General features: G+C 36.4%; 1 protein-coding gene across 4 annotated transcripts in view; it reads left to right on the top strand.

Moving 5' to 3' along the window:
• PPA2 (inorganic pyrophosphatase 2) overlaps positions 1-25,186 on the top strand; it is a 96,371-nt gene that overhangs the window by 5,380 nt on the left and 65,805 nt on the right. For 3 of the 4 annotated variants that reach the window (XR_005030156.2, XM_036911775.2, XM_036911774.2), the window contains exons 2-5: positions 9,261-9,325; positions 11,927-11,971; positions 16,921-16,974; positions 18,360-18,479. Coding sequence is in view for 3 of the 4 variants with exons in the window: in XM_036911775.2 (XP_036767670.2) it covers positions 9,261-9,325; positions 11,927-11,971; positions 16,921-16,974; positions 18,360-18,479 (284 nt within the window). In the remaining variant the exon portion in view is untranslated. The remainder of the gene's footprint in view (positions 1-9,260; positions 9,326-11,926; positions 11,972-16,920; positions 16,975-18,359; positions 18,480-25,186) is intronic. The other variant, XM_036911776.2, reaches the window with a different exon arrangement.

Here is a 25,186-nt window from a genome sequence, read left to right as displayed (position 1 = left end):
CTGTTGGCCATCTGAATTTCTTCTTTGGAGAACTGTCTGTTCAGCTCCTCTGCCCATTTTTTAATTGGATTATTTGCTTTTTGTTTGTTGAGGTGCGTGAGCTCTTTATATATTTTGGATGTCAAGCCTTTATCGGATCTGTCATTTACGAATATATTCTCCCATACTGTAGGGTACCTTTTTGTTCTATTGATGGTGTCCTTTGCTGTACAAAAGCTTTTCAGCTTTATATAGTTCCATTTGTTCATTTTTGCTTTTGTTTTCCTTGCCCGGGGAGATATATTCATGAAGAAGTTGCTAATGTTCACATCCAAGAGATTTTTGCCTATGTTTTTTTCTAAGAGTTTTATGGTTTCATGACTTACATTCAGGTCTTTGATCCATTTTGAATTTACTTTTGTATATGGGGTTAGACAGTGATCCAGTTTCATTCTCTTACATGTAGCTGTCCAGTTTTGCCAGCACCATCTATTGAAGAGACTGTCATTTCCCCATTGTATGTCCCATATAACCTTTTTTTTAAGTTGGACTGTATCATAGAGCATGAATTAGCACAATGTAACAGTTATTGTGTGAATATAGAAAAATCATTTATATTTATTTCCTTTTTATCATTTTTAAAGCTTCTTATCAATAAGAATCTCTACAAATGGTTTTAGGAATAATATGTAATAATATGTTGGTACCTGGTATACATTTGGCTATTTGGTGTATATACGTATAATCAGATACAGGTTTTACATTCTATTCCATTTTCTTGCTAATACTAAACATAACAAACTTTTATCCTGATATAAGTCATGAGAGGAAAACATATAGATAACTTACAAATGATAAAATAAATTATCATTTCAGTCCAATTGAAGGGAAGTTTTGATACTGGCAATATCCAATGTCTGTTGATGGGCCTGATAGAATGTTAGTTTATGCTTACAGTGCAGTCTGATTTTTGACCAAGTGAAACACCGAGTTATTTGACACCAATATAATATTACATACCAACTATACTTCAATTAAAAAAATAACAGATGATGGCAGGATGACTACGAATGTCTATTTTATCTCCTTCCTAATAAGTATCCTATAAAAGTGATAGTAAGTGAATAAAAAAGGATTACCCTGAAACAACAGATGAGAAGGAGCCATTAGAGCTGAAAATTTCAAAAATATTTTTGAAAGATGAAAACCAGATGGAGGTATGGTTACTGTTGAAGCAGCATGGAGGAGATCTCAGCTTAAGTACCTGTGCTGAGGGGGCTGCAGTTTAGGAAGAAGCTGAACTGCTTTGCAGAACCTCACACAAGTTGTGGACAAGTTGATGTCAGATAGGAGAGTGAGAGTGAGGTGCGGATCTCAGCCCAGCCGGGACTGACTCAGCTGTTAGGGAGCAGCACACTTGCCAGACAAGCCTGGGGCTTGAGGGTCCCTTTCATAGAAACTGCAGGAAGCGTTTGGAGGGTGGTAGGACACCCCGATGGTGTTGCTGCCCAGCAGAGCTCGCACTCTGGTATTTAGGGATCCCCGGTGTAGCAGCCAGCTTCTTGCCCCACATCTGCATGGGAAGCTGGCCCTTCAACAAGCTTCTCTTGGCTGTGCTGCACGTCAGCTTTTCTGGTCTCTTATTTTTAAATACAGATCAAATTGTCAAGGATCACTTTAGTCAGGCTTTCGTCACTACTGCTCTACCAGACTCTTCTTGTCATAGTGTGACCTCCATTCTGCAAATGTAATGACCAATTTTAAGTTCTCATCTCACAGTCAATCACTTTCTTTTCCTTGTAACACTTTTTGCCTCTGGGACAACACTCTGTCTTAGTGTGGTGGCTTCTCCTCTGCTGGGTCCTCAGACTTTGGAAGTCTACCCTTTGAGATGTCCTGGGGCTCAGTGCTTAGCCCACTTCTCTTTCTGTTCTTACTACAGGGCAGGAATTGGCAAATGCTCTCTGTAAGGCTAGTAGAAACCATTTAGGCTTTGCAGGCCATAGGGTCTCTGTCACAGCTATGTAACTCTATCATTCTGGTGCAAAAGGAGCCAGAGAGTAAAAGTATGGGTATGGTTGTGTTCCCACAAAGCTTTATTTACAAATATAAGAACAGGCCATAGGCTGGATTTGACTGATGGGTCAGAGTTTGCTCACTAGGTCTATTGCCCTAGGTGATCCCATCAGCCCCATAGCTTCAGATTCCATCTGTGCTTCCCATAATTATAACATTAGCCCTAATCTCTCCTTGAGCTCAAGATTTACACATCCAGTAAATGTACTCTATATTTCCACTTAAGTGGTTAAGAAGTATCTCAAAGTTAACATGTACTAAATAGAACTCCTGACCACCCCCTATGTTTCCATCTTCCCATCTGTAGCCATTAATTTAGGAATCATTCTTGTTGCCCCTCTTACTCTTACTTTACTTCTAGTTCATTGTTCTTTCCCTTTGCTTCCACTTTTGGAATGTATCCAAAACACAACTACTTCTCTCCACTTCTACCCTTGCCACCTTATCCATGTTGGCATCATCTGTTGCTCCATCAGTTGCAGTAGCCTCCTGGTTCTCCCCCTCCTCCCACCCTTGTCCCCCTGTGCTCTGCTTTCCACACAGAAGTCACCTTGGTCCTTTTAGTATGTAAGTCACATCATGTCCGGGCTCTGCTCAAAACCCCAGTGGCTTTCCATCTCACTCTAAATAAATTTTAAATATTTACCATAGAATATAAGGCCCAGGTGACCTAACACTGGGCTTTCTCTCTGAATTCGTTGCATATTACTCTCTCTTTTGGTCGTTGTGCTCCAGCCGTCCTGGCGTCCTGGCTGTTTCTCAGTCATGCCATGCACAGGCTTGCCTCAGCACCTCTGTGCTTGCTGTGCCGGCAGTGTTCCTCCCTAGATGTCTGTTTGACCCACTTCCTTTCTTCATTCAGATCTGTGCTGAAATGTTACCTGTCAGAGAGAGCTTCCTTCACCTTTCAATATAAAATGTTATCCCTTCCCACTTGTCACTGATATCTTGCCCTGATTTATTTTTCTTTATGGTACTTATTGTATCTGATATAGTAAAAAAAATATTCATATTCATTACTTCTAATCTCTGCCCCCACTAGAATATAAATTCTGTAAGAGCAGGGTATATAGATTATAAATGTCAGAGACAGAAAAAAAAAAGGTAGAAAGAAGAGACATAGACTTTGAACCTTTGAAGTCCAATATTTGACTAAAATGAATTCCAAAGGGAAAGAAGAAACAAAATGGAGAAGAAATTTTCAAAGGCAATATGGAAATCTACTAATTTAAGGACCTAAGTGTCTGAGTCCCAGACACATTATTGTGAAATCTCAGAAAACAGAAGCTCTTATAAAGAAGGTCCTCAAAGTTCTGAGGCAGGGGAGGTAGGGAAACGTCCTGCAAAGGAATTAGAATCAAGCTGTATTTGATTTATCAGCAACACTGCATGCTGGAAGACTGGAGTAATGCCTTCAGAATTCTGAGAGGAAATAATTTTCCTCCTAGAATTTGCCAAGGCAACCATTGATCTGGGATGAAGACTGAATAAAGATGTTTCAGAAATTTAATGACTTGAAAGTTTACCTTCTTACAGAACACAAGTTGGAAATATGCTCCTGCAAAACAAGTAAGTAAACCAAAAAAAAGATGAATGCATGGGATCCAGAAAACAGATCTAAGCTGGAGATCAAAGAAGCAGAGTCTTAGGATGCTAAGAAAGCATCTAGCCTGGACTGCAACAGGAGAATGGAGATTTCCAAAGGGGGCTATTTGAGTAAAGAGAGAATTCTATAGTGTTTATTGAATCCATGAGGCATTTGAATAATTCTATAGATATGATTATGACTGACAAAGAAGGGAAGATAATTAAAAGCACAAATCAAAGTAGAAACTAAACAAGAAAATAAATTTAATTATAATATTCTGTTTGGCTAAAAATCAACACATAGACAATACTTCTCAAACTTGCTTGAGTGTAAGAATTGTTTGCTAAAAAACTGAAGGAACAAAACAGCAGCAGACTCACAAACTCCGAGAAGGGACTAGTGGTTACCAAAGGAAGGGGTTGGGAAGGGTGGGTGGGGAGGGAGAGAAAAGGGGATTGAAGGGTATTATGATTGGCACACATGGTGTGAGGGGGGGGATCATGGGGAAGACAGTGTAGCACAGAGAAGGCAAATAGTGACTCTGTGGCATCTTACTACACTGATGGACAGTGACTGCAATAGGGTGTGGGGGGAACTCGATAATATGGGGGAATGTAGTAACCACATTGTTTTTCTTGTGAAACCTTTATAAGAGTGTATATCAATAATACCTTAATAAAAAAAATTGTTTGCTAACAATCTAGATATCCAGATTTCAGTGCTTAAGATTCTGATTCACCAATTATGGGGGCCTAGAGATCTATTTAACAAGCACTCCAGGTTTTCTTGACCTTAGAAAAATTTTGGCATATACTAATAGGAAAAGCATAAAAATTCATTGTGATAATAGAATATTTTATCAACCTTGAAATGAAAAACAAAAGTGCAGAAGAATGGGGAAAGGAATAAAAACTGGTGAGTAGAGTCAAGAAATACTATATATGTTTGGTGGAACAAGGAATAAGGCTATGAGGTGTTAAAATTGGCCAATAGATAATTTAAGAGGAATAGTTTGGAGTAAATTAACTAAACTTATCTCTCAAAATTGGAATTAGTAGGTAATTTATATAATTGATAAATTAAAAACTAATATTCTAAATATATAATTTAGAGGATGAAGACAGCCACTTGACAGACCTAACATAAGTTAGAGGTAAAAGTGGATTGCTCTGAGAGTTGAACTGGATTGAAGTGAGGTGGGGACTGTTACTTTTTTAGCCATATAAGTGCATTACTTTGTTTAAACAACGAAATAGATATTTTAAAAAGCAAATCGGCATCAACCACATTGTTACAACTCTAAAGAATCAACCAGTCCGAGCTTCAGATAATGAAGTTCTAACTCAAGATTTATCACTATTTATTCTAAGGCTCTCAGAAAGGACTGTCTCTAATGTGTGCTTCAGTTCTGTCACCTATAAGAAATGGCGTACATTGCCGCAGTGCCTCCTGCATTCACCTGCTCTCTGACTATCACTCGTGTGCAATGTAGATGACTCCTTTCACTTTATAGGGGATCAGGATAGTAGCATCTATCTTTGAATCACCTTTAGAGAACTTTAATACTCTTTCAGTGGGACTTAATAGCATGCATGCTAGTAACACTGGCCCTGGCAAGGTTCTCAACCTTGTGAATTAGATCAGTGATTGACTTTCTGTGCCGAGAGGACTCCCTTGCCTTTAGACTTGTGGATAATGCTGATGCTGGCGATGCAGTACATTCCCTGGCTTCGCTGTGAGCATAGCTCACTTTTTAGCACTTCTCTATTCCAGCCTCTGGTAGTACATTGCATTTTATATACTAAATTGTGTATTGCTTAAGTGAAGAAAATTGAGAAAATTAAGTTTCAGAGAAATGAAGCTCAGTAATTAGAAGTCAGGTACTTGGTCTCTGTATTCATTGCTCCTGTATGAATTTACTGGTATATTGCCCATCAAAGCATTATCCTTATCTGGGATCTAAGACCATGTTTTACTTTTATTTTACCAAAGTCTTTTCATTCTTTTTTCTTCATTATATTTTTAAAATATTATTTCATGATCCAAATGGCTTCTAGTAGGTATGCTTATATGATCCAGACCATTGACTCTTTCATACTCTTTTCTCCTCCCAAAGTGCCAATTAGGTAACAGTTTAAATATGTATATATTGGCATTGCCTTAGTCTTTGAATGTGATATTTAGATCCCTATTTAAAGAGCTATCTAAGCACGCCTCTCATAAATCTGTAGCTGTAAGCAGTGACAGCCTAGCCTAGTCCTGTCCTCCCCCAGACTTGAATACCGCGCATTCTCCTTACATCTTCAGTTTGTTGGGTTTGTCCCCAGTTAACAAGCTCTGGAGTCTAGGGAAATTAAACACCAAGTCAATGTGCTGTAGTTGTCACTTACTCTTCATTAGAAAGGCAACGCAGCTATTCTGTCAAGTTTCCTCTACCTCCTTAATAACAAACTTCCCTGGTTGTGAACTTCATGAATTCTTAGAGCTGAGATTATTGTTAATTTTCATCACAATAAAAGGTTCCAAATTTAAAAACTGAAGTTATGTATTAAAGGGGTGTATTTTACTTCTCTTCATATTCTGCCTTATTTTGTGACTTCAGAGAAATGAGTTACAGGTGGGTGATTGTTCTTTGGAACAAGAGCTTTCATTTGTACATAAATATGCATTTTTCTTTATATCCTATATTTTGCTTCATATTTACTTTTAAAATTACATGCAATAAAATTCACTATTTTTTTGTGAATAGTTTTGAGTTTTTATAGAAATGTAGAATCATTTAAACACCTTCACAAGCAAGGTATAGAAGAGTTCATCACTCCAAAGAAATTTCCTGTGGTCCATCTTTAGAGTCAATTGTACCCTCTACCCTAAACCCCTGACAACCACCGATAGGCTCTTTATTCCTATAGTTCTACCTTTTCCAGAATGTCACCCAAATGGAATTGTATGAGTCCAGCTTCTTTTACTTAACGTAATGTATTTTAGATTTATCCATTTTGTTGTGTACATCTGTAGTGCATTCCTTTTTATTGTGGACTAATAGACTATTGAGTAAAACACCATTATATGGGTACAGGAGAGTTTTATCTATTTACCGGTTGGACATTTGGGTTACTTCCATTCACTTAGAGGTATTTGTGTGAACATAAGTTTTCGTATCTCTTGGCTAAGTACTTAATAGGATTTCTGGTTTGTATGTTTAAGTTTATAAGAAATTGCCAAACTGAACTGTTTTCCAGAGTGGCTGTTCATTTCAGTTCAGACTACCATGTTTTCTTTTAATAGAAAACATGAAAATGTGACCTACTTAAGTGTCTTTATTATTTGTAGAAAAGTAAATAATTATGCAACAAATTGATAATATTGTTTCTTGTGTTGCTCATAGATGCCTTTGAAATCAGGCAGAGAATTTGGAATTCGATGTGGTATATATAAAAGAGAAGTTTGTTTTTTTTAAGGGGCATCCTTTTTTGTTTTTGTTTTTTTTATTTTATTTTGTTATCATTAATCTACAGTTACATGAAGAACATTGTGTTTACTAGGCTCCCCCCTTCACCAAGTACCCCCCCCACCCCATTGCAGTCACTATCCATCAGCGTAGAATCATTACTTGTCTTCCCTGTATTGCACAGCCCTCCCCATGCCCCCCCACATGTTAATTATACATGTTAATCATAATACCCCCTTTCTTTTTCCACCCCCCCTTATCCCTCCCTTCCCACCCATCCTTCTCAGTCCCTTTCCCTTTGGTAACTGTTAGTCCATTCTTGGGTTCTGTGATTCTGCTGCTGTTTTGTTCCTTCAGTTTTTCTTTATTCTTATACTCTATATATGAGTGAAATCATTTGATACTTGTCTTTCTCCGCCTGGCTTATTTCACTGAGCTTAATACCCTCTAGCTCCATCCATGTTGTTGCAAATGGTAGGATTTGTTTTCTTCTTATGGCTGAATAATATTCCATTGTGTATATGTAAGGGGCATCCTTTTTAATTGACTGAAAGGGCGTTATAGATCAGAGCAAGAGGTTTATGTACTTTGCCACTGTGTGCTCCCTCTCATCTTTAAGCTACCTTGGGTACAGTTCCTTCAGTTTTCTTGTTGCTAGGGTGGGAAAATAAAAAATTATGTTAACAATTTGGAGGGAAAATGAAACAGCTATAGAGATATTTTTTCAGCAAGTATTTGTTGAAAGCCCAGTAAGTTTATGGGAAGAATATGACGGAAGTAAAGTGGCCTTCTCATTATAGCATTTCCGGAGGCACATGGCACAGACATGACTTTCCACTGGTAATGTTAATCTGAGTTGCATGGTTAAGGACACTGTCCACTGCAATGTCACTGTTCTTCCCTCTCCATATTCTGCTCTACAGAAACGAGTCACTTAGTCTAGTGCACTCTCAGTGGGTACAGGGTAAGCTTTACTTCTTGGAGGGGGAATATGTACATACACTGTTTGGAATCTCTCTGTAAGGAAGATTTGTCTCCTTTCTTATTGAGTTATACAATGATTTTTTTTTGTAATAGTGTGGATTCATGTGTCTTTAATTTGTGCTTTGGGTTATAGTCCAACACTCCATTATTTATTTTGTTGTGCACCTTGTTCCAGCTTTGGCCTTTGGAAGCTCGTTCAGGTCGGCTCTGTTTCCCTCTGACGTGCCTCTAACCTTTTGTTTTTTGAGCACTTGGTTGCTTTCTGGTTCTCAGAATGCTCCAGGCTCATTTTTATATTCCTTGCCCCAACCTTAGAATCAGCCCCCTTCAAGAAGCCCTAGTTCTTTTTACTGGACAATGGTGTTTAGAAACAAAAGATTTGGGTGCTGAGTATACTCATCACTATTTGAATGTCAGCCAGTCCAGTCCTTGTTTTATTTTGTTAAAATATTTTTAATGTCTAAATTTGAAAATTATGACAAAGAGGTAGCAGGCCAGAAATAAAACATATCCTGACTTTGGAAATTACAAAATAAAAAATTTCTATGACTCTATTAAGCCCAGCTTTTGGAAGCATATGCATTCCAAAAGTACATATTGTATATTGGGTTACTGTATTTTATTTAAATAATATATACTTTCAAAAGTATTTTAAATATACATCAGTATATTTTATGCAGTATTTTATGTAATCAGTATGCAATGAAGATAAGATAGTTTCAGTTATTAAAGTTTGTTTTTATTTTGCTTTTTTTTAAATTGGATCTAATTATTTTAATTTAATTTGACCTTTGTTCATGTGGATTATAGGTAGGAATTGGGAATTCTATTTTTAGGTTTCTGCATTCACTTATTAATAAGTCTCTCTTCAAAAGTGAAATTTTTCATATTTGGGGTTTTAGTCTAATTTTAGATATTTTCTGTTTTGGATGTTTTAAGCCATAAGGATAAGTAAATGATTTCAGCAATCCAATATGCTTTATTTGGTGAGTATTTTTCTCTGGTCCTCAGAATGAAGCAAGTTTTAAAAGTTGAGTGAAACCTTTAAATTAGAAGTTAAAGATATTTTTGGGAAAACTAAAAACTTTTTTAAAGTTTAAAAGTGGATAAGGCTATAATTGCTTTAAAGAACAGGATAGTGCATAGCATTAATTTTGTTTTTGTTTTGTTTTCCTTTTGCAGAGAATGTAGCTGGTCACTACATTTCCCCTTTTCATGATATTCCTCTGAAGGTGGACTCTGCAGAGGTATTGTTTTAACTTGTTTGGGGGATAAAAATACATACTTCTGGTATCACTACAAAATGCTTTTTGGAAGCATCTTTAAAGGAAACAATATTGTTGGAAGTCAAGAAGGGGAGCAGAGTTATTATAACAGGATTGTGAGCCTACTTCATGAATTAGAATTTGTTGAGTATAGGATTTTTCCAGGAGGACTTGGGAAGAAAGGGTCCATGAAGCTTAGAATTTGGTAGGAAATAGCTATTTAAAGTTAAGAATTTAGGAAGTTAACAAGAGGCTTATTTTTATTAATAATAAAATAGTTAACATTTATGGATTATTTTCTCTTTGCTAGCCACCGTATGCCATTTTATTTAATGCTCATGAGTTGCTGTTATTATCTCTAAGGACAGTGAAGCTGAAGGCATTTTATTAAGTTGTCTAAGATCATCTGAGAAGTGCCAGAACCAGGTTTTTGAACTAGCACTTCTGAGCACAAAGCTCATCTCTAACCACTCTACAAAACAGAGGCTAGAAAATTATTGGAAAAATCCTAATCTTTGAATAGCTATTCTCTTAGGATCCAAAAGTATTTGACAGATAGGAGGGTGAGAAGGATGTAAATTGAGTCAAGTAGCACAAGGTGATCCGCTGAAGGTAGAGCTGAGGGCTCAGAATCATTTGGTCACTCGGAGGGCTCTGCATCACTAAGCTGCAAGTTCTTTCCTTAAAATTCTAATAGTTAATTGGTTTATTTCATTACCAGATTATTCATTACCAAAGGGGTTTATTGGTTTATTTCATTACCAAGTTATTCATTACCAAAGGGGGCACAGCTGTTAAGTAAGTAACCAGGACTACATTCCAGGTCAAGATTTATGGGGCTGGTTGATGGGGTTGGGTTTTTCAGAACTGTGGGGAGGTCAGCGTAGGGGCATAGGTCAGAGAAGTAGCAAACTGCTTCAGATGCAAGAGTGAGTGGTTGACTCTCTTGGTGTTACCTCAGAGGCCGAATATCAGGCATCAGACTCAAGTCTTGGAGTGCTGAAGCAGATCTTTGTGCGGCCTGCCAGCCCTTCAGAGGACTGAACTGTCAGTAGTAATGGCAATAGGGAGAATAATGACAAAGATTTATTGAGTGCTTATTAGCTTTGCCCTCTGCTCACTGCTTGACTTGGCATCATCCCAATCTCTCTAGAGCTACTGTTACTACTCTTATTTTGCTAATGACGGCAAGTACCTTGCCCATGGTCACAAATCCAATTTGTTGTGGAGGTGGGATTTAAACTAAGGTGCTCTAACTCCAAAGCTTGTACTCAGAACTGCTCTTGTGTAATCCTTCTAGCTTATTACTTCTAAGATGTGTTCAGTTACAGGACATGGGGTCATATAATCTGGAGAGAAAGAATCTGAAGAGAGGGCAAAAAGAAAGAACTGCATGTTACTGTGTGTCTCTGTGAGTGTGTGGTGTGTATCTATGTGTTTTGTTTTTATTTTGACCAGAGACTATCCAGACTAAGTATCTAACACCTCTTCTTGCTTTTGGCCAAAAGCGAATGCATTCATTTATTCATCTGCTCATTAATTTTTTCATTCAGTAAATAATCGTTACATGCTTATTATGAGCCAGACAGTATCCAGGCATTAGGGTTACAGTGGTGAATAAGATAGATACAGTGCCCACTCAGTTGCAGGAGACAGATAACCAGAAAAAAGGCAATCAGATAATGTTAAGTGGTGTGAAACTGGAGCAGTGGGAGGAAAAGAGGAGTGGCTGACAGGTGCTGCTCCCTGTGGGGTATACCATGGCAGAGCTGCTGTGGGCATAAGATTCTGCCTGTAGAGGATGGACTTGGAGGTCAGACAAAATTGATAGGGCAGGGCAGATATGAACAGGATATCCCAGTGGATTCTGGGCTTGGTACACACAGTGATTAGTAAACAGTCCTTGTCCTGGGCCATACTGATCACAACTGTTGAACCTTGTTTTGGGATGTGGTATTTTAGGAACAGAAATAATGTTTCAGGGCCGACTTGGAATAAACATTTTGGGGTTTGTTTTGTTTCCTTCATTAGTAGTCATTTTGGTGTATAAAAGTTACGTATAATGTGTGAGCATACGTGAGTGGTGTAATTTTTCTTTCCAACCCATCACATACTCTGTTTTAATTTAAAAGTGCTTGATGGAGGTCTGGTAATCACACCTTGGTGGAATTCTCAGGCAGGAGGTGCCGCCAAGGACTTTCATGGCTTATTAGTCACGCTCCTTGGAGTTTCATTTAAATAATGAAAGGACTGTTTTAAGTGTAATCACTGGAAACTGCCAATCTTTCTGCAAAGACTGAACAGAGCCTTTGCTTATTTTATAAAAACTGGGAAAATACGCTTGAAAGAGATTTAGCTTTTCTGATAATTCACTTTATGAAACACTTTGATCCTCATACACTGGGGATACAAATGCTGAGAGAAAAATGCACTGGGCTTTTGGGAGGTCCTCTGTTGAGTCAGGCTTGTGGACAGCCTCTGGAGTGGAATGTTTGTGCAGTAGGTGTGTTTTCTCTGCTTTGCAGTGCAGCTGTGTTCTTTCACGAAATAATACAATCGTAAATACCATCTTTTCTTTTATAGGAAAATGGCATTCCTACAAAGAGAGCACGAAATGATGAATATGAGGTATATCTAAAGGTTTTTTTTTTTTTGTGAATCACTTATATTGTCTGGTAAAGACCTTGGTGATAGTTTCTTGTTGTAAAGTCCTTTTAAGATTCCCCCCCACCACAAGACTTTGCTGTGCATTCTGATGTTTTCCTTCTTCCAGTAGTATCTCTATAAGGCAGCTAGGGATGATATTACCATTTTCCTTTCTTGTGATAAGATAGACATAACAAAATTGATCAGTTTGCTTATTGTGTGCTTTCTTAAGTGTATAGTTCAGTGGTGTTAAGTACTTCAACATTTTGGGCAGCCATCACCACCGTTTATCTCCAGAACTTTTTCATCTTCCCAAACAGAAAATCTGTACACATTAAACAATAACACTCCATTCCCCCATCCACACTGGTCACCGCTATTCTACTCTCTGTTTATGAATCTGACTATTCTGGGTACCTCCTTACCATTTCATGTTATCACTGAAAAACCAGAGAGAATCAAGAAATGAACTCAGATTTTAGTAGCAAGTTATTTATCATGGTAGATGGTCTGAAGTAAAGGTACATTAAGAAAACTGGTCAGTTTATCATCTTTTTATTATAAGGGAAAATCAATTTGAGAGTTTGTTTTAGAATCTAGGAACAACTCTTGGGGGTAAAGGAGAGGAAAAAATAATTATACTATTTTTAACTATGTGCTAAAGCATGTTTCTAAAAATATCTTTCAAATATGTAACTGTCAAACTTTGATTAGTTCTTGGCTTAGGACCAGAACAGGTGATTGATGTCTGTCATCCCATCTCTTACTGTTGATGCCTTTTTATCTTGCTGATGCTAGGCAGCTTCTTCTGCCACCTTCCTCAGCCCTCTTTCCCCTTCCCAACCTTATTTCCATCTATTCTCTACTCCACCTGAAACTTATGACCACAGCCTTTGAATCCATTTCCAAACATAGATGTGGGGGCTGTCCAATTATGCCACCTTTGCCTACCATCTATCTTGTATTTATCTGAACTGGTGTTTATCAAAATCCTTAAGCCCCCTACATTGGAACCACTTAGAACATTAAAAAAGTTTCAGATTCCTGGCCCTGTTGCATATCTGCTGAATTAGAATCTCTGCTTGATGGACACTGGTCAGTCTACATGTTTCTAACAAGTGTTCCGGGACATCTTGTACACACTGGAGTTTACACCTGCCCTAGATGTGGGGTCAGTAGACTTCCAGTGGCTCAAGGCTTTAGATTCTTAAAGACTTTGTTTATTAAACTGGAGACAATTGTTTCAGTTGGAAAAATGTATTCTGAGTCCATATAGCCAACTTAAAATTTAATTATTAGAACATAGTTTACATATTTTATGTTTACAGTTGACCTTTTAACAACATGGGTTTGAACTATGCAAGTCCACTTACACACAGATCTTTTTTCAATAAACATATTGGAAAAATTTTTGTAGATTTATGGTAATTTGAAAAGAATTTTCTTTTTTCTAGATTAGTTTATTATAATGTATTATGTGTATTATAATTTATAATTATAAATTATGTATATATAATCCATATAACATAGAAAATATGTGTTAATCGACTGTTTATGTTATTTGTAAGGCTTTAATCAATGGTAGGCTATTAGTAAAGATTTTAGGGAGTCAAGTTATATACAGATTTTCAACTATGTAGGCATTGGTACCCTAATCCCCAGATTGTTCAATGGTCTACTATATTTGATTTTTTTTTTTTTTTTTTTTAGTTCTCTCCCATTTCTCCCAGTCTCAGGCCCTGGCAACCGCTTTTCTACTTTTTGTTGTAAGTTTGGTTTTTTGTTTTTTGTTTCTTTTTAAGATTCCACATAGTGATAACATACAGTATTTGTCTTTCTCTGGCTTATTCCAGTGAGCATAATGCCCTAAAGGCCCATTCATGTTGTGGCAAATGGCAGGATTCCCTCCTTTCTCATGGTTGAATATTATTCCATTATATAAATATACCACATCTTCTTTATCCATTCATCCCTCAATGGCACTTACGTTGTTTCCATATGTTGTCTGTTGTGAATAATGTTGCAGTGAGCATGGGAATGCAGATAACTCTTCAATATCCTATTTTCATTTCCTTTGCATGTATACCTGTAAGTGGTATTGCTTGATTATATTGTGGTTATATTTCTAGTTTTTTGAGGAACCTCCATACTGCTTTCCACAGCAGCTACACCAATTTACGTTCTCTCCAACAGCGTGTAAGAATTCCCTCTCTCCACATCCTTGCCAGTGCTTGTTATTTCTTGTCCTTTTGGTGATAACTATTCTAACAGGCATGAAGTAATAATCTCATTGTGGTTTTGTTTGCATTTCCCTGATAATTAGTGATGTGGAGCATCTTTTCATGTGCTATTGGCCATCTGTAAGTTTTCTTCAGAAAACTATTCAGTTCCTCTGCCCATTTTTTAATTGGATTGTTTGTGTTTTTGCTGTTGAGTTGTGTGAGTTCTTTATGTATTTTGGATAGTAACCCCTTAAGGTTATGTGATTTGCAAATATTTTCTCCCATTCAGTGTCTTTTTATTATGTTGATGGTTTCAACATAGTGAAAAAGAGGTTTCCTTGCTGTGCAAAAGCTTTTCAGTCTGATGTGGTCCCATTTGTTTATTTTTGCCTTTGTTGCCTTTCCTTTTAGTGTCAAATACAAATTTATTTGATGTTTTAAGATTTAGGAAGAGGAAGAGTTTTTTCTTCCCTTTTTCCCAAAGTTTATAAAATTTACTGAATGTTTTTCCAAAATCTTATTAGTTTTTCTCTTCCATTTCTGCTTTAGAAATGGAAGGGAAAAATGTAAAGAGAAGAGGAGGTAAATGTTCCTGACCCATATCTAACCTTCTGAATTGAAATGTGCACCCTAGTATCTTTCTGATTTTCTAATAAATTTCAGCAGACCATTACTGGTTTTTAGTTAACACTAATCTTAGGATAACCAGACTAATATTGGCTTTAAAAAATTAAAGGTCATAAGCATTTTAGCTGGAGAGAAGAAAAGCAGGCTAGAAATTATGTCCTTAGTGATCAGGAGCAAATGATGTAGGACAGTGTGGTTTGCAGACTTAAAATTCAAACCTCATCCATTGTTCTTTTTGGCCTAATTCAAGCCTTTGAGTGGTTTGGTAGGTGTCACTGTGCAAAACAGGTGTCACTAGTTAGGCCTCCTCTCTCACCTCTGAGTGCTCATCTATATGCATTCGTTCTCCTAGAGCCAGACTTTCAGGAATGAATAAATTATGTGAACATCTGCCATTTACTTAGGTTTTTCTTCTTAATAGCTACTCCAGGCATATTTAAACAGGTGCTGGGGTACCTCATGAAAGAGCATAGAAAGTGAAACATAACAGCAGGACTATATAAGGTTGTAAGATAGGTATGAGGCATACTTCTAAGGAGCAATTGTTGAGAATTCATCCTTGGCTTTGTTCTTTATCTCATTGTAGGTATGCTGTTTTGTCATTGGTGTAACTTTAGTTTTGTCTAGAAAAACTTAAAAACCCATCATTACCTTTGTGGCTTAATTTATATGCAGTTGTGTAAATGGCATTCTTTGAATTAAGAGTATTCATGTTTCACTGAGAAAGCTCCATATAGTGTTTAGCAGTGCTTTAAGCCAGAGGTTCTTCACTCTGGCTGCATATTAAAATTGCTTGTAGAATCTAAAAATAAGTGGCACTCCAGCTCTACCTGAAAAGAGTTAAATTCAAGTATGTGGCAGGGTGGTGGTCTAAGAACTTTTTTTTTTAATTGGTTAAAGCTCACCAGATGATTTTGATGTGTGACACAAGTGAGAAAAAGTATATTTAATCAATGCTTCTCATGCTTCTTAAGTCATCTGTGGTAAAGAACTAGTTTTTCAGTTTATTTCTAATTTGTTGTGAACTGATACTTAAAAAAAAATACAATCAAAATGAATTATTAGAAAAGTGTAATTCAGGTTCCAAATTTTTATTATTATATTCAACATACATAAAAATTACTCCATCAAATTGCTTATAAATATTTCTAAATGTACCAGTAACAATCAGTGTGCACATTAGCCCTGGCCCATGCCTACACTTGGAGTGGCACTGTTGTAAACCATTGCTCTGCCATGGTAAGTTGCTAGTTACTGATACCAAACTGGCATGCAAGTCAACTCAAGCCTTAAGACTTTCTCTCTGTAAGTCCAAAACTATAGGAAATTATTTACTCTCATTCCTAATTACCATAGGCATTATTTGTCCTCACCACTGACCTAGAGTCTCCTTTACTCAAGCACTCTGAAAAGTTTAAGAATGATAAAAAGAAGCAATAGTCCTTTTTGTAACTTTAGGGAACTAGGGATCACTAGATAAGCAAGCTAAGTTTAGAAAGGCATCAGTCTAACTCTGTAAACTTCACGATTACCTGTACCAATCTCCTTAATTTAACATTATGATCATAACTTGGATTTATATACTGTTTTGCAATTATAAAAATAATTTGATTAATCATTTTCTGTGTATTTTCATTTAAGTTATGTAACTAATCTTCCTAACAGCCTTGTATAAGTAGGACAGAGATTATCACTTACTTTACAGATTGAGAAAGTAAGACATTTAGCTTACACGATGGATCCATCTCTCACTCCTATTTCAGTTGGAAAGTAAAGATTGAAATAAGTTTCTTGACTTCATTCTAGTTCTGTCACTATACTGTAAAGGTATTTCCAGAAATGTAGCAACTTCTAACACTGCAGTAGTGATCAAGTGACAGGATGTCTCAAATTCTGCTTTGTTTTAGAAGAAAAACTTCTCTAATTTTTTAGAAGAAATTTAAGGCATAGGCAGATATTTGATACAGACTCCAAACATTTTTTTTGTGGGGGAAAAAACAAAAGCATTCTCCTGCAGGAGATAAGTGAAAAAATAAATCATAGGTAAAATAAAAATATTTCTCTTTTTCTTTTTAATTGCAGAATTTGTTTAATATGGTTGTAGAAGTACCACGGTGGACAAATGCTAAAATGGAGGTATGGAAATAGGCCGTTACTATCAATGGAAATGATAATGAATAATGACATAAACATTTGTTTTAAGTTGTTTGCTGTAATATTTTGAATTTGGGATGTTTGGCAGACTTCTGTATATTGAAAACATTCTTGTGAATTCACTTTGATATTCCAATTTCAAAAAGCAAAATATTATTCAAAGGTGAATTTACTCTTTAAAGAGTATTTTTCATTTTTCCTCTCTAGTTTGTTACACACATATTTATTTAATTTTCCCTGACTTGGAAAATTACAAATATTTTCAAGGTTTACATTAATAGATTTTGAAATGTATGTTGTTCATATACACGACTGAAACATAACTTATTTGACAGCAACTTTAGTTTCTAAGGACCTAATTCTCCTTTAGATTTTACTCTACCAGAAGTGCAAGCATTTTCCCAGGCGACTCTTGATTTATGAGCAACTATCTGAAAGCATCTACTGTTCCCATGAGGTTAGCTTTTTTTTTAAAATCTTTTTCATGATAAGCCTATCAGCTTCCCTTTTGCTTTTCAAAATTTTATGGTTCCATCCTTAGTTAAGTAAGATCCCTTGTAATTTTGAGTATATTTAATGTATGGCATTTAGTTTGTTTAGTTACTTAAATCTTCCTATAACTTGGGGTGTGATGACAAGTTATTATCTCAAGTACTTAAATCAGGGATTGTATGTAGATGAATATTTTTAAGAATTTATTTTTGGAAAATTGTCATTAACATCACCACATCCTGGTAGTATTGTTTTTGTTAACATTTTAATTGGAAAAAAGTAAAGATACTCAGTTCTTCTTTTGGGCTTGTCAGGGGTTGTGGTTCATCACTGTGGTTCTCACTGCCTCAGGCTGTAGGATCAAGAACCTGGGAGGTTCTGCCTGATTTAAGCAGTGTCTATTCATTAAAACATGGCTTCCTTTATTTTTTGTTTACTTTATGGAATAGATCTTTCTTTTTACATGGCAACTTGGATATGTTTGATAGAAAGGTAACTTTGAAATGCAATTACTTGGTGAAAATCTTTAAGCTTATTAATCAAAGATTGAGGGTAAGAAGCCCGAAATTAGTAACAAAAATCAAATTGATTAATCTTTATCCTCTTGCCATTTCAATCATTTTATTATTTGTGTTAGAAATAATGATTGCATAATTAATAACTTGCCTAAACATGTGTAATGTGATGTTTTCTTTCCAGATGGTTTTTTTTCACACAGTACTCTAAGTTAAAAATAAGAGCTGGCTTAATTTATCTTTGATAATACGTTGGAATATGAACTTTTAGTCTGTTAATAGCAGATTTTCAAAATGCTGCTTGTTAGAGGATTAAACACTTCTCCTGCCCCTCCCCACTCTTCGCTGTGCTCTCCTTAGATTGCCACAGAGGAGCCATTGAATCCCATTAAGCAAGATATAAAGGATGGCAGGCTGCGCTATGTGGCGAATATCTTTCCTCACAAGGGTTATATATGGAATTATGGTGCTCTCCCTCAGGTAACACTTTTGTTATAATGTTAAAACTTCTCTGTCTTCTGAAAAAATTGCCTTGTAAATCCTGTGAACTACTTGAATTTAAATTGGTTCTGAGGACATGTCAGTTTGAGAGATTTGTAAATTTAGAAGTTTTTAATGTGGAGTTTTATTGTATCAATAAATTTTTTCAAGCTATATATATGCCTATACTCAAGTTCTTAGAGTTAGGCATATAGAAAACTGACATTTGGCATTTTGAACACATTTCTTTTTCTGGGCTTGGCTATTAAGAGTCAGTGAAAAATGTTTTATTTGCTTTATCTGCAGCCATTTCTTTGAATAGGACAAGTTATACTTTTATGTACCTCATACACGATAGTGTGAATTTTATTTTTTCAACTTGTAACAGATGAATCTTAAATTACTAGCTTTTTTCAGATCTTACTAGGAAGTGAGTTAGGCAACTTAGTTATTCACTATTATGAATTTATAATTTTTAAGTGGAAAACTGTGAAAACAAGGAAAACAAAGGCTAAGTAATGGTAAGGCAACATTCCTGCTAGAGATGAACACTTAGTATTTGCTTCTCTGCCTTTCTTCATTTTTCCCTTTTTGTTTTCCTCACGTTTTTTTCACTCCTGGCTAGTGGTAATTCCTTCCAGATCATTTAGTATGTAAAGCACAGAATATGCAGAATTAAAAGTAGGTTTAGGAGACACAGAGAAGCATCTGCCTTTATGCTTTAAAAAAACTATTACATGACCTGTCTGGATATTTAATTTTTATATTTTTATTTTATTTATTTTAATATTTTGCTTGAAATTCTAAGGTATTTTGGGGAAATATCTGAGAAAGAGGGGTCTTCATCCAAGGAAAAAAAATAGCTGCCCATTTGGAATTAACATTCACAGGCAAAGAGTAAAGAAAATTATTTTTGACAGGCTGCTTTTCAAGCAGTTAGACCACCCACATGGCTACATTCTTGGTTAAAACAGGCACTTCTTAAAGTCACGTGCTGAGGATGAGAATGTCTGTTGAAACCACAAAGACAGGTTTTCTGACTCCTCAGGTGCCTAAGTTGACATTTTATTTGACTTAGCAGTGAAAGGGTAAAACAAATTTTAAGTTTAGGCAATACTCTCTGTAGGAGAAGATGTATGGATGAGGGGGAGGCCAGAGAAACCACTGAATTAGAGAAAGAGCAAAACAGAGACCTATCCAGTAGGCAGGGGATAAACCGAAGTACATGTGTTTATTTCATTAAACATTTTTTTAAGGATTTATGTGCTGAGCAGTGAGGTGTTGTATATAAAGAAAATTGAGACATAAATAAATATAAGATCAAGACAGCGTAATAAGTGACTAAGAACATGGGCTTTGGAGCCAGGTGGACATGACTAGTCAGCTTCAGGCGAGTGGATCTGTCTGTGCCTTGCTTTCTTCATCTGTAAAGTAGAAAGGTTAAATCGCCTACTGCCTGTGGTTACATTGAGATCAAATGAATTACTTACTGTACATTCTTCTTAAAATAGTTCCCACTGGGTAGTGATCACATTATACTGCTGGTTCTTTTATTATTATACTGTCTTTTTTCTAAAGGAACTCATGGAGAGAATAGGCAACTACACCAGTGGTTACACTGGAACATAATTGGTGCTCCTAATTCATCTACTAAATCTAAGCTTCTTAGTTTATCTATTTGAAGTCCTATTGGATGTATTTGAATTTTCAAGATGCTTCTATCTGCTATTAGTTTGGGAGGTACAGTAGTTCTTCTTTAATTACAGCAGAATTAGACTGCTGTAGTCTCAGTGCACGCTGCATTCACTGTGCTTGCTGAGATTTCATGCTCCGCCCAGCATCCAGAATAACATTTTAAACCCATAAATCTGCTAATGTTTTGTTCATATGAGAGGCTTTTAATGGTTTCCTATTGTCAAAAGGGTAAAATACAAAATTCTTAACAAGGCTTCCCAACCGTGCATAACCCAGCTCCTGCTTGCTTCTCCAGCCTCATTTTGCCACATCCATCCTGCTTCACTTCCAATCTACCACAACCTCTGTGGTATCTAAAAATTTCCCTTGTCGTTTCTGCACCAAGCCTTCACAGAGCTGTTCATTCATTCCATATGTATTTTAAGTGCCTGATGTTTGCCAGGCAATGTTGTAAGACTACTGGAGGTAAAGCAGTGATAAAAGTGACAAAAATGCTTCTAGTTCTACTACTCTGGGCAGAAAGACAAAAAAAAAGTAATGAAATGTATATTGTAGGTCAGATAGTGCTAAGCGTGTTAGAAAAAACAAAAAGCGGGGAGGGGGGCCGGGTGTGTTGAGGCTGTTGTGAGCTGGCCTGGGCCAAGGCCTCGGTGACAAGCGCTGTCTGCATGAAGACCTAGAGGCAGTGAGGGGATGAGTGGTGTGGACGTCTGGGGCATCCAATGAGAAACAGCAAGCATGAAGGTCCCGAGGTGGAAGGAAGCAGCCTCGTGTTTGAATAACAGAAAGGAGGCCAGTGTGGTTAGAACGGAAGTGAAGAGGAAAGAGACCTTTATTCTCTCTGCCATTTTTAACCAGAGATCTTTACTCTTTTTAAACCCAAAGTGATCTTGTTCTGTGTGTGTTAGTCTTTAGCAAAAGAATACACTATAGATTGCATAGAAGTTATTTACCAAACAAAATAACTACATTGATTAATGTTTATAAAAAGTTGAAAGTAGGCCAATTAATGGGAAAGGATAATTGTACCTAATACCTTTAACTTCATCATTGATGTAAAGACAGAATGAGCCAGTTAAAAGGAAAGCAAGCCCCTGCTCCCGTTTATGGTTTTGATCTCCTCTCCTACTTCTCCTCATCTTCCTTTGCTCCCTGCCTCCCACACTGGCCTTCTCATGAGTCCTCTGATACCTCACGCCTCCTGCCTCAGGCCTTCATGCCCACTGTGTTGTCCAGTGTGGAACACTCTTTTCCAGGGCTCTCCTCCTTAAATGTTTGCTCAAAAGTTACCACCTTCTCTGTGATGTCTGCCTTGAACACCCTTTACAATTGTAACCCTGCCTCCTATGCTTCCATTCTGTCTTCTGTACCTCATAAATTTTTTCCCTTTTCTGTAACACCTACCAACTTCTAACATGCTATATAATTTAATTATTTATTATGCTTGTAGTTAATTTCTTCCAGCTAGAATGCAGGCTCCCTGAAGGCAGGCATTCTGTCTGCTTTGTTCACTGATGTCTTCAACTGCCCCACTTATTGCCTGGCACAGAGTGGGTGATCAGTAAATATTTGTGGAATGAATAAATTAACAAATGCCTTGTGTGTGTTGCAGTGGTTTCACAGGCATGCGTGGGTATTAGATTTTGCTGTTCTCTTATAATTTGTCTTGAAACAGCAGGAAATTTGTTCAGAGTAGTTACCAAGCCACCCATGCTCAGAAGGACATTTAAGCACAGAATACTGCTTAAAGAGCAGTCTCTCCGCTGAGCTAATAATTCATCATTGGATGTCATTATTTCAGACCTTCATCTGTCTAGAGTGTTTAACCTTAATAATGTCACTAGCAATAATATCTTTCTCAAAGTTTGAATTTGGCCTGGGAAAAATTCATTTTTATCTTACCCCAGTTGCTTATATTTCCCACATTTAATGGGTTATTCAAGTGTTATATCCTTCTGAATGAATATTTAGGTCTAGATAATGTTAAAGGACTAAAATCACTAAATTCAAGAGTTCATTAGTCTTACTGGAATATTGTACTGTTTATTACTTTGAACTTCATTATAAATTTGGTTCATTGACCCCCAAGTATCATTTAGTTCCCTTCTTGGTTTTATAACCTGAGACTAGTGACTAAATCCCTCCAGGCCTATTTGTTCATCTGTATCATTATACTACCTACCCCACAAAGTTTTTGTGAATATTGTATGAGATGATCAAAGCCAAGTTTTTAACCTCATAGTGAGTTCTCAGTAATTTTATCTCAGTGATGATGACACTTTGCTGCTGATAAAAGCTGCTAATAGTGAAACAACTGGTAGAGGCTTTTGCTCCAAATTGAAGCTGGTAAAGTACAGCTGATGACTGAGTAGATCTTACTTTCTTTTACTTGGCAATAGGAACCCTGATTAATCCAGAAGTAGTTTTTAAGAAGCCCCTGTATGTATAGTTCTGTACAAGTCTGTGATTTATTTTAAAGAGCTCTAAGGACCAGAGCATAGTGATTACAAATATATTGGTTAATATTTATAGATTGTAAGGTAATAATCTCAAACACCTGCACAAGAATGAGTAAGATTTGTTTTAGGCTAGATCAATAATCTATGTATTCTGATTTATTAATTTTCATAGCTTTCTAGCCATCATTTCTATGATTTTAACATTAATTATATTTCTGTTGATAGATTGTAACTTTTTAAAATGCTTTTGTTGGGTCCATGCAAAAAATGTTTTATATATGGAGTATATATAGGTATGTACTATAGCCCTAGGTATATGCCTATAAGTCAAATTGTAAATTGTGAGTTATATGCCTATTTTACTTTACTAGGCATTCCCAAATTGTTTACAAAAGAAGTTGTAACAATATATTCTCCTAACAGCAGTATATAGGGTTCCAGGTGCCTTACTTATATCTTTACCAGTATTTGGCATTATCAGATTTTTAAGTTTCTAAAGTAGTGTCTCTCATTATGACTTTAATTCATATTTCTCTGCTCAGACTGGCTATCTTTTCATGTATTTATAAGTCATTCACGTTCCCTCCTCTTTGAATTACCTGTACCTGCCTTTGGCTCATTTTGTTTTAGACTACCATTTTTCTTACTTAGTTGTAGAAGTTATTTCTGAAGTCTGTGTGCTAATCTTTTGTCACTTTTGTGAAACATTAAGATTTGGAATTTCTTCTTCTGGATTGACTTAGTGCTTTTCTAGTAGTTTCTCTGCCTACTTACACACACTTAAAGCTACATAAGAGGGTATAATTAAAGCCTTAAATTTATGAAGATTTCCTCTTCTGGTGACTGCTTGAAATCATACTATATTTTCAAATTAAGTTAGGTGTCATTTAGTGCGACTCTCTTTTTGTCTTACAAACTGAGACCTGTTTGTATAAATACTTAAGGACAGGACTAAAAACAGAAAGAACTAGTCTGTTGATTTTGCTTGTAAAGGAAATTGTGAAGAACTGACCCTAAAATTGATAACACTGTATAGCTTAAGAATTTTGCACTTCCATACTTATTTCCTCAGCAGAAAGAGCTAAGTTGATAGGTAACATTGAAAGTGGAGTTCTGAGGGGAATATAGGCCAACCAACCAGTCCACAAACAGCAGCCCCCACCAAAACCAAATGGAGTACAACTGACATGAAGACAGTTTCTGTCTCAGTACAAGGAAAGACTTTCTTAAAATTAATGATTATCAAAATGGAATAAGTTATCTCATGAATCTGTGAGCTTCCCCTGTTGACTGACAGTATTCATGCAGATTATGAATGACCACTGATACTCACAGAACTCAGGGCTTGGATGTATCTAGCAGTCATTTAAGGCATTCTTTAATCGGTTAGGAAACTGAGGTCTAGTTGTTTTGGCCATGGTAGTTTGTGGCTGAAACGGGAATAGACTAGATGCCTTCCATTAGACCAGAGTGACTTCTAGCTGATCACATTTGCTCCCCTCTGAGAGAGGGAGTGAGACTCAGGGAGGTTCAAGAGAAGAGTCCTCCATTTGGAAGGAGAAACCTCTCAGATAATGTCTGATTCTGCTTGTAGGTTTTCTCATTCCAGTTATGCCTCAATTCCATCTTAATCTCTCCAGCACGTTAAGATTAATTTTATAGCATTTTGACAAACACTGTACCATTTATTAGCATGACATTCTTCCTGGTATTGACTATGTCCTATTTTTCTCTCTACCTAACTCCTGTCCCAGAGTAGGTACTCAATAAATATTTATTGTTTTGGCATAGGTAATATTACTGGTGGTAATAGGTAACAAAACAGTTATGTAAGGGGAACAAAACGAAGCAGTAAGGGGAACAGTAGGAAAGTACAGAACTTTCACAGGAAGATACACTTAGGAGATTCTGAGCATAAAGAGAAGGCATTTGAAAGAAGGGAGCCATGAAATAGAATAAGGTTCTGTCTGAAAGTAATTGCCATTCAGTTGTTACTATTACCAAGATTTGGGCATCATAGCATAATGATTAATAGCATGAGTTCTAATCCTGTCACCATTTAGAAGCTGTGAGCTTGGGCAAGTGAAACTCTGTGCTTCAGTTTACTTATCCTTAAAATGGGGTTAAAAATTGTGCCTTTCTAATGGGGCATACATGTGTGTGGTTGTGTATATCCTTTAGAAAGCATCTTCACCTATAGCCAGTTATGTTCTTATATTTTATTAGTAATATTATTTTTGGGGGGTAGTGAAATGTTGGACTCATTTTACTGAGTTTTTTTGTTGTTAAGGGTGGGTCCTTTTATTCTTGAATATACTATAACTAGGAGTAGAAGGAAAATATTGAAGTTTATATATGGTTTAGCACTAATTAAGAGTCCATTTTTAATTACCTATATAAAATTAGAGGAACGAAGCTTGTATAATCTGAAATTCTAGATAACAATCTTGAGATGATACATTCTCTCCACATCTCATAATGTAAATCTGAGGAAAATAACTTTATGGAGCTTATACAGTCCCATTTAGAATCAGGTAATTATGTTAATTTTGG

This window comes from Manis pentadactyla, chromosome 5, assembly GCF_030020395.1.
Source record: "Manis pentadactyla isolate mManPen7 chromosome 5, mManPen7.hap1, whole genome shotgun sequence".
In the NCBI taxonomy this organism is placed as follows: Eukaryota; Metazoa; Chordata; class Mammalia; order Pholidota; family Manidae; genus Manis; species Manis pentadactyla.
This window is presented reverse-complemented; position numbering and strand designations above follow the sequence as displayed.